This window comes from Doryrhamphus excisus, linkage group LG22 (assembly GCF_037039965.1).
Source record: "Doryrhamphus excisus strain RoL-2023G ecotype Guam linkage group LG22, RoL_Dexc_Guam_v1.1, whole genome shotgun sequence".
Lineage (NCBI taxonomy): Eukaryota > Metazoa > Chordata > Actinopteri > Syngnathiformes > Syngnathidae > Doryrhamphus > Doryrhamphus excisus.
This window is the reverse complement of record NC_136378.1, coordinates 1,008,102-1,018,342: the sequence shown is the minus strand read 5'-3', so window position 1 is coordinate 1,018,342 and position 10,241 is coordinate 1,008,102. Positions and strand designations below refer to the sequence as shown.

General features: G+C 48.7%; 1 protein-coding gene across 1 annotated transcript; it reads left to right on the top strand.

Moving 5' to 3' along the window:
- The first annotated feature begins 886 nt into the window (after nt 1-886).
- LOC131110105 (E3 ubiquitin-protein ligase RNF38-like) lies at nt 887-9,459 on the top strand. Its single transcript, XM_058062813.2, has 13 exons — nt 887-951; nt 1,737-2,031; nt 5,236-5,288; nt 5,386-5,567; nt 5,759-6,176; nt 6,256-6,396; nt 6,486-6,677; nt 7,022-7,183; nt 7,266-7,369; nt 7,473-7,554; nt 7,621-7,742; nt 7,823-7,922; nt 8,786-9,459. The coding sequence occupies exons 2-13, from the start codon at nt 1,743-1,745 to the stop codon at nt 8,846-8,848; spliced, it is 1,908 nt and encodes a 635-aa protein (XP_057918796.2). The 5' UTR covers nt 887-951; nt 1,737-1,742; the 3' UTR covers nt 8,849-9,459.
- Nucleotides 9,460-10,241: the final 782 nt, after the last annotated feature.

Below are 10,241 nucleotides of genomic sequence, written 5' to 3'. Positions count from 1 at the left end.
CTTATCAGCCATGAATCATATTTTTAGCAAAATTACATCCATAAAATACATTGGAAGGAGTATCAGGCCTTGTGATGGATCAGTGATTGGCAGCAACATTGATATCGATATTCATCCCCCCTCACATTGTGTGTTTTGATTTGTGGATTTGAACTCTTTAAAGGCCAGTTTGTCGACATAACTCCATCGTGTTTATGGACATGGGCATCGACACCATCTCAAACATCAACACGACACACAGCTGCCATGTCAGACATGTTGCTGCATGCTTTGAATGGGAAACACTAGCGCCATCTGCTAAACACATTTAAAGTACAACAATATGAAGGCCGCTCGTCCAAATTGAAATAAGAACCTAACTGTGAAGAGTTGCCAATTTAGGCTCACATGCGGAACACAGATGATCATTCAAAACAATGGATAATATCTGGCAGATAATATATCTGGCAAAAAGTCCCCTCCGAGGGTTGCTTCTGATGTAAATATATCTGCATGCGATGGGGATTCCAGTCGTTTTAATTCATTATGTAAACGTTTATTGTTTTCCAATTGATGCGATAGGTCCAAAATAAAATGGATGCAGTTCAAAACAGCCGTATTGCTCTTAAACGTTTGCTTGTAGTATTTCTGATCTGAAGCTACTGAATTATTAATGAGCGAAGCGACGGGTTGTGCTTTGCAAGGCATTAGCAATCAACACCGCTACAGCGATTACACTTCAACACGATAATCGTAACATTATATCATATCAGTTTTGTATTTTTGTACGATTTATGTGCCTCGGTTGGCATTGGATATTATTCGTGTGTGATGTACCAACTAACAAGCTCGGTTTTGGTTGTATTGTTTATCTGCGATCGATTAAGAGCGCCTGTGCATAGTGTGAAAACTCCCATTGATTGATCTCCACTACACTCCCCGCTGACCAAGAGAAAACATTTGATATCGAAGGCGAGTGGGGATTTAAATGACGTGAATAACGGTCACATTTTGGAGCTAGGGTCCCCGGTGGAGTGAGCGAGCAGCCGGTATCGCCGTTTGCCGATCGTTCGTCGACAGAATACGACGTTTTGTGTCTGCTTTAACGTCGCCACTGGTGGACTTGTTTTCTCTCAGCCGGAGCTTGCTTCCTGTTAGCTTTGTGCTAGCATGATGCTAATGGAGGTGCTAGTATAGTTTGCGAGCATCGCCAAAGGGGCTGCATCACCGCAGCTCGGCGTACCGGTTGCTGTTATTTCAACTATATTTACAAGGATTGTGCGAGGAATAGTGTGAGTTGTCTTTTTGCTAACGCACGGTAGCTTAGCCGTGTTGCTACTGTGAGGCATTTAACTACCCAGCGGTATATACACATATATGCACCGGCAATTAGCTTGCGATTCGTCGTAAGGAATAAGTGTTGGTTTATTTCTATTTTACATGTAAACCGTCGTTGTCAGTGCTTCCTAACACAAGAGAGAAGCTGCTATTTGACAGCTCCTGTCAACGGTTTAAAAGTGTGCAAAAAAGAAAGAACCGGAGCTCGATAATTGGCATTTGCCCCTGAACGCACCATTGGCTGCTGGCGCTGTATTTCGTGTTAAAACATTTTAAAACAAATAATAAATAACACAGACCGTCTTCGAGCTTAAGACAGACGCAGGGGAAGTGGTCTCAAGAGGGGGGGTCCCGTCTTTATTTTTTGTAGTCTTTGGGCTACTTTTCCTCCAACAACCCCGCCCTCCTCCTCTCTCCAGTCAGTCATGGATCCCCCCAGGACCAGATCTCGTTCTCGATCTGGCTTCTATCATTTTGCAATGAGCACCACCCCTGGAGGCAACACCGGTGGCAACACGCTCGGTAACGGGAGCATGGTGAACGCCACCGGTGGAGGAGCGATGAGCTACCCGCAGCAGAGCGGCGCCGGCTGGGCATCGCACCACGGCGGCCGGGGCTACCCGGACAGCCAGCAGCAGCAGCAGCAGCAACCACCCGGAAGCTACCTGTCCTCGGGGGCGCAGCGACACGGGGCTCACCGGCACCCTGGGACTGGTAAGTGTTGTTTCAACACACAAGGCTTGCAACATCCATCCAATATTCCATGCAAAGGAAACAGACGCTTTACCAGGATTTTGAACTTCTGGCCTTTGGTCATCTCGGGTGTTCTAGTGGGGGACATTTTTCAACATTATCCAATTATTCATATTCCCAGTGTGGATTGATACTGCCAGAGAGGTATTTATAGTATTGCACATTTTGAATGTCCAAAAAGCAGTAGGAAGAAGCCGAGCTGATTTAATCCTCGCCCTCCTATTTTAATTGTCGTCCATAATTTGCGGCAAAATTTGGCATACTGTCTCGGATTTTGAATCTTGTGCCTAAACACAGCACCCCACTCGTTTCTGACTCGCCGTCAGTGCATGTTTTTATGTGCAACTGCAAAATAACCCGCCATGGGGCCACAGAAGGTTCCAGCATAAAGCTCATTTCGCATTTTAGCACTGTATGTCAAACTATAATTATTCTCAGAAAAATATATTTGCGTTTTCTGGAACAGATTCATTGGGAAAAGTCATATTTTAACATAAGAAATGCACCAATTTTATGAGAATAAAGTGGTAGTATTATGAGGGAAAATAATGTCATTGTGGTAGCATGGAGTTGAAATATTAGAGAAAAAAAAATGTTATTTTTGTAAAGTCATAATATTATGAGAAACAAACAGAAGAAAATGATCATTTTGGAAAATTTGAATGTGGAAAAAATATAATACAATGTAAATAAAGTAAACACTGAAAAAAATTCAGAAAAATTGAAATATTTGGAAAATAAATGCAAAAATGGGTAAAAAAAAAAAAAGACGAAAGACTTGCATCCTTTCATGTTCACTCTGTGCGCCTCGCCGGACAACACTTGGAAATTCCTGACGTAGAGTGTGGCGTGTACGCAGGCGAATGTTGCACGAAGCATCCAGTCGGTCCGCTCCCAGTGCCAACCTCCTGTTTCTTCCCTTCTGCCCCCACTCAGGGGGACACGTGGGGCATGCCTCTCACCTCATCTAAAGCATTGCGGTGCCTCAGACACCAAACCACCATGTGGAGTCACGCAAACCTGATAATCAATTCTGAAATTGAAAGGCAAGCTTTTAATGGTCGTGTCGCCACTACCCCTACCCCTCGCAAAATAACCCTCCCACCCGGGGAGGCCACGCATAAATACAAATCCAGCCATTCAGCCTTGCTTTGTTTTTGTGGCTGTGGCAGTCATCAATGCCATTTGTGGCTGCAACGGCCCACTGAAGCGTCAATGCTGTACACTTCAGCTGTGTGCTTTTTCAGTTACCCAGCTGTATCGTGATCATCGCACGTTCGACACGGCTACAGACGCGTGTGTGACTTGTCATCCTGTGAATAATCTGCAGATTCCACCGTGCCGCCTCACAAACAAGCCCCAGCCTTACGCTGGTGTCCTGTTGAGTCTCCCTGTTTGTGTTGGGATCTAAAGGCGCTGCTTCAGATGACACTTAAGGTGATCATGTCATCAAAACGCATGTTGGTCTGTTTTTGTTGCCGTGTGACATTGACCCCACACTGTGGAGTAGCGGTTAGCATGGCTAACAGGAGTCAGGAGATGTGGAAGATCTGGGTTTGGAGCATCTCTGTGTGGAGCGTGCATGTCCTCTTTGTGCACACGTGGGGTTTCTTCCAAAACATGCACGCTGGCTTCATTGGCCGCTCCAAATGCTCCATAGGTATGAATGCTTGTTTGTCTATATGTGCCCTGCCATTGGCTGACCACCAGTCCAGCTGGGATAGGCTCCAGCATAAAAAAGCCCATCGCTGGTGGCTAGCATTGTTTTAAACGTTTTATTAAGGGAATGCTTCTTTTTTTGCTGGTTGGTGTCATGAGCACTTTAAAATGTAGATGAGGCTTGGAACTTGGGGGAATCCGACATGCGGCCCTCCATCTCCACTCGTCCACAGCGTAAGATGGGGAGTCTTATAAATGATGGATTTGTAGCATGTCTTCATGTCGTGGCCCCCGTGGTTCACATGCAGCGGTGCCACTTTAAACTCCTCTGGAAGCTTTACAGATGCCAGGTCTGGTGTGTGAGGTGGTTAAGATGTCCACACATCAGTCATGGGGGGGGGCTTTGCAGTTATTCACATCAACTGTATGTTAATCCTCTGCATGAAATTCATATTGTCCCGCTCACCAATGTGCCCCCAGTGGCACCCCCATCTTTGGGGCGAACATCTAAAAGGTCTCGCTCTAAGGACCCTCTCGTGTCAGCCACTGGTGGGGCGTCTTTGAGGCGCCGCTACGGGCAGGCTTCACGTAGCTCTACAAAAGACAGCACAGGGGTGTGGTTCGCTTTCAGGTCTGATGTTTCTGAGGAGGCTTGTTGGATGAGGGGCAAGCATGGCTTGGAGGGAGGAGGGAAATGTTTTTTTTTCTACTCCTTTTTTGTGATGAAAGATTTCTCGGTCCCCGCTTGAAGGGAAAGTCCTGTCAGCTGAAGGACGTCCTTCCAATTCTTTATAGCGCCACTTCCTCTTCTTCTGGAAGAGCTTCCTGTTTGAGGACAAGGTGGAAGGTGTTTGTTCAGGCGTGGTTGTCTCTTATACATCCATGATCCACCTAAACCCGCCTCTATTGGCTTTTTACAGCAAGGACCAACAAAAGGACCGGTAGGACCAAAATCCAACTTTAGTTTGATGGGATGGAAAGCAGATGTGTCTTCTCCATCCTTAGTTAGTTGTGTGTGTGAAGCAACCCCAACAGTGTTTTCCGGGTGACAACGGTACAGCGTTCTTCCGGTAAGCGCTGTGTTGCGTCTTTGAGGAGTTTTTGTAGATAAGAAAGTCCATCAGCCAGATAGCATGCAGCATACGTCCAGCGGGGATGCGTCGAGTCCTTGGAAGAAGAAAAATGAGAAGCTTATGGCGGACGGGATTGATGGATGGTCTTCGCGGTACATCAGAGGCCATGAATAATCCATTTTTTTCCAAAGAGCGCTTCCTCTGCTTTGTTCCGAGCCGCTATTGGAAAAGCCTGGAAGACCAAAGAAGCACAACACGGATTGATTTCCGACGCACGTTTGCGTTTGGCGTAACACAGCGACGCCTGTTTGACAGCCTCGGTGATCCTGCACAGGAACATCACATGGAGGCCGCAGCTGCCTCAGTGTCTCGTGATGTTGCTGCATTTGGTCTGATCTGGTTTTCCTTTTCTTTCCCTCCCTCTGGCCTGCAGGAGGAGTGCTGCATTTCCACCCAGATAATGTTTTCACTGAGGATCGAGACAAAGTAAGCAATGAAACCGTTTACTCCTGCTTTGCAAAGGATGTCATTTTTAACTCTGCCCCCCCCCCACTCCTCTCTCTCACCCCCCCCTTTTGTGCAGATGGAAGACAGCCCAAGCCCAAAAAGGCAGCGTCTTTCCCAGCAGTCCTTTTTAGAGCTAAGCTCCGCCCCGCCCTCCACCCCGCCCTCTCCCATTCGCCCCTGGGAGCTTCCCCCCAGTCGCAGACCGCACGGCCACTACGCCCCCGAGAGATGTCACACGCCCGTACGCAACCGACGAAGGTAAGCCTGCCTTTCTCAGAATAAGGACCCCGTTCAGTAGAACATCTGAGATGGGGCTCCATGGCGGCAGGAAAGGAGAGTAGAAAATGGTGATTGACACCCAAACACATCTTGGCTTCTTTACGTTTACTGTTCATCCAGACCACGGTGGCTTTAGTGTTTCACTCCTGGTGCACCCTCCTCTTCCTCAGCCCCCAGATGCGCCGCCCCCGTGGCCGAAGAGACCGCCTGACACGCCACCACCACACGCACAGCCACCACCCCCACCCCCACCACCATTACAACAGCAACAGCAGCCACCACCACCAGCACCACCACCACCTGCACTCCCACCACGCTGGCCTGCCGTCAGCCGGCCACCAGGATGAGAACTACCGTCACCCGGCCCCCCCTCAGGGCTACCCTCCCTACGGCCAGCAGCCCCCCAGAGGGCCCGGCGGGATGGAGGAGCGCCAAGGTTACCATCCCCCCAACCACTCCCCGAGGCCTCTCCACCCGTCGTCAAACCTGTCACCGCGACTCCTGCACCCTGCGGCGCACCCGCAGCACCCCCACCCGTCACAGCAGCAGCAGCAGCAGAGTGGGGGGGTGCTGGAGCTCCAAGAGCAGGTGAGCATAAATGATGGCAACATTGTCGAGTCTGTCCGGGACAGTCCTGCTGTGTGCAAACCTTACCCTCCTTCTTCAGGGCTCGGCCCCCGTATCGTATCCCGTGTCCCCCCCGGGGGCTCCGCCTGGCCTGCCACCCCGCTCCGCCCCGCAACAAATCCCAGCATGCTCGGTAGTCTTCAGTGGACAGCACTACCCCGTCTGCAGCGTCCCCCCTCCTGTGAGTTCCGTTCCGCAATCAGGCTTTTCTCTCTTTGTGTTTTGGTTGTCATGGCAACCACATCTAATCCTTCTTTTGGTCCCCCTTAGGTCCTGCAGACCTGCTCCGTGCAGCACCTTCCTATTCCCTACCCCTTCCCCTCTCTGCTGTCCAGCGACCCCACCTTCCTCCTCCCTCCTCCTCCCCACCTCCCCCACCCTCCCACACACCTTTCCCACCACCCCCCTCACCTGCCGCAACCTGGCCAGTTTGGACCCTACACCACGCAGCAGGCCCGATCGGTGAGTCACTTGGATTCATCATTATGCCGGCCTCCATGTTATGCCGCGTTTACCTCATCGCTCGCCTCCAAACTCTGTCAGTTGGTTCAGCACCGACACGCGTGCATTCACAGTAAGAAATGCTGCTCTTTAATACAGCTGAAGGCAGCATTTCAAGAAATGCTGCAATTGCCTGTTCACAAGCAACTACTTACTGAGTGAAAGATGACCGCAAAGGAAATATTGCATGTGTAATTATACAGTATATCATCATAACATTAATATTGTTTAGCATCAATATGTATTCTTCACGGGGCGGGCCTATGGACTGTCCATCAGTGTTGTGACCGCGTTGCCTCCTGCAGCCGTTACAGAGGATAGAGAATGACGTGGAGCTGCTGGGAGAACACCTGTCCTTGGGGGCGGGGCTCCACTACCCCCCCGCCACCCACCCGGCCCTCACCCCGCACTCCACCCAGCTCCACTTCCTCTCCCACGAGCCTCTGCCTCAGGAGTTCTTCGGGGTGGTGAGTGCAAAGACGTGTCGTTCACCTCAGCGCTCAAGGCCGCTAAAAGTCACCAGACTCACCAGCTGTGTGTGTCTCCTAGTCCTACCCGAACTTCATCCCCCGTCGTCTCGCGGGCCGACGGTACCGCTCACAGCAGCCACTACCGCCTTCGCCTTACCACCCGAGCCTCCTGCCTTACTTCCTGTGAGTGGAGATCAGCCTGATCCTAATGGAATAAACCATATCTACCATATCTATATCTAAAAAGCAGCACCTTTGCTTCCTTTTTGGAACTTTGTCCTTGTAGGTCAATGCTGCCGGTCCAGCCCACTGGTCCTGCAATCAGTCTGGAGCTGGATGTGGACGATGGAGAAGTGGAAAATTACGAGGTTAGTCCTTTCACGCCGAAATCTGCCCTTTCTGCCTTCTTGGACGCTAACAATCTTCTGCTGCAGGCCCTCCTCAATCTGGCCGAGCGTCTCGGGGAGGCCAAACTCAGAGGGCTGACCAAGGGAGACATCGAGCAGCTTCCCTCCTACCGCTTCAACCCAAATAACCACCAGTCGGAGCAAACGCTGTAAGCCGGCATCGCACGCGGCAACACGCCCATACACAAAGCAAAGCTGACTTGCTCACGTCGCCGTGGTGCCGTTGCAGGTGCGTGGTCTGCATGAGTGACTTCGAGTCCCGCCAACTGCTGCGAGTTCTTCCTTGCAGCCACGAGTTCCACGGCAAGTGTGTGGACAAGTGGCTGAGGGTAAGTACGTGCTACGTACCGGAACACACGCGTGTCCGCACCTTTTCTACCCAGGGCTCGAACACAAATGTGACAGCTTTCTTTGTTTTCAATATTATTGTTCCGCGCTAATGATGATATGCACGATGGATGGTATATTACTGCGCCCGGGATGGATGTGTGTAGTTTGTTTAGATGCCAACAGGTGGCAGCGCTGAGCGTTGTTACTTACAAGAATCAACAAGAAGTCCATGCATGCAAATTTCATATTCTTGGATTAATTGTCAAGCAGTTCACTTTGTTACCGTTCTTGGCGGGGGGAGTGTGAACCCTAACCCTTAACCCCTAACCCTGTCATTGCATGCAATTAGCAGATCAACTATATCGTCAGCGCAGTGTCAAAGCATCGGTTTCCAGCGCAAGGCAGTTATATCCATCATGAGCGCAGAAATCAAAATGATTAATGAAATAAAAAAGCTATTTGCAGTCATAATATTACACGCTAACGATGGATCCATCTGGGGCGCCGCGCTATCAATCGATCGTGCAGATCCATCGTTGGCGCGCAACATTGTGATTGCAAATAGCTTTTTTATTTCATTAATTACAACAAAATGACAGTATTTTTGTGCATGATATCACAACATTGAAAAAAATGACAGCTTTTTCACATTGTTACAATGTGTCTCTCTTAATACGCCATTTTGCCTTTATTCTTGGAGAATATTTTTCTATACGTGCCACAAATGGCACCCGGGCCGCATGTTGAAAACATCCTAATCCCGTAGTTAATGGAAATATGCATTTAAAAGTCAAAGTGAGGCACCCTGCTAACGCGCAGTAAACCGTGGACCTGAAGCCCCTCCCCTTTTTTTTTACCACAGGCCAATCGGACGTGTCCCATCTGCAGAGCAGACGCCTCGGAGGTCCAGAGAGACTCCGAATGATCCCGTGACGCGCTTCGACACAAATGTCTTTGTGGACACGGTCAGCACTGCCTGCCACATCGCTTTCATAGATGAGCATCGTTGCTTACACACACAGACACACGTCATTCCCTCAGTGGTGTCCGTTGCGCACTCCTCCTTCGTGTGTGTGTGTGTGTGTGCGTGCGTGCGTGAGAGACCTATGACAACTCGTCACAACTGACTGCGCTGCGTTCCTGCACTACTCGTGTCTATGTACAGTATCTTGTGTGTTAAATGATTTTCTCTCCGCTCCAACTTTTCTTCTCAGTTAACCTTGTAGAAAGCTGATGATGGATTATGAATGAATGTTTCCTTTTTTTACCTGAACGAGCGAGTGGTTGTCCTGCCTGGCGTTTACCTCATTCCTGTCTTCACTCATTACGAGCACTTCACAGCACTCCTTTCTAATGAAGCACATGACATATACATATATATATATTTTTGCTTTCCTTTTATTTTCTTAGTTGGTGACATTGCAGTGGCACATGTTCTATAGATATATATCTATAAATATACAGTATATAGTGTATAAATGTATGAACATCTGTATACCAAATAAAAGGCTTGATATGAACTTTTTAAACTTTAAACTCATTTGGTGTTTTTATATTTCCCTCATTTCTTCCATGAGCGTATATCATAAGTCACCTGATGTTTGTCCTGGATTCATATGGCGAAGGAGACGAGGGGGCGTGGACTGAGGCGGGACAGGCCCCGAGAGTGACGTCACAAGCCGACCTGGGATTAAGCCGTGGGTCCATCTTTAAGTGGACTAATTAACCAGCTAACGATTCTACTTCTTTGACTGGATGACCTTTCACCTGGGGCGTGCTGGGACCCAAGGATCGACGCCAGCCGGACTGTTGGTGGGTGCCTACCTTAAATGTTAACCTTTTGGGGAGACGGTGTTGTATACGGATTGTGGATGTCATATGTGGGATTCATTTTGCGGGATGAAACAACCTATTGGACGCAGCTGTGTTTTTCCCACGGCTATCTGGTCTTCTTGGACACTTGTAAAAGTATGTGCAAAGCCAATGACTGTGTACTGGCATATTATTAGTTGAACATGTGCATACGTATATTTAAGCAAATTGTACATTTTTTTCCAAATTTAACATTTTCAAGCATAAAAAAGGCTAAATTAACTGTGGTTAAATGGCAACAGATAACCGTTCAACGTGTGAATGATGTAGTACTCTGCATCGGCCACTAGGTGTCAGTAATTGTTCGGTGAGACAAACACTCTTTTATTGCCGTTTTAAATGATCTCACTACACTAACGCGGGTTACTGTTGTGGTCATACAGCCATAACCATAAAGTCATAGCCATATAGACATCCATAGTCATAGCCATAAAGCCATAAAGCCA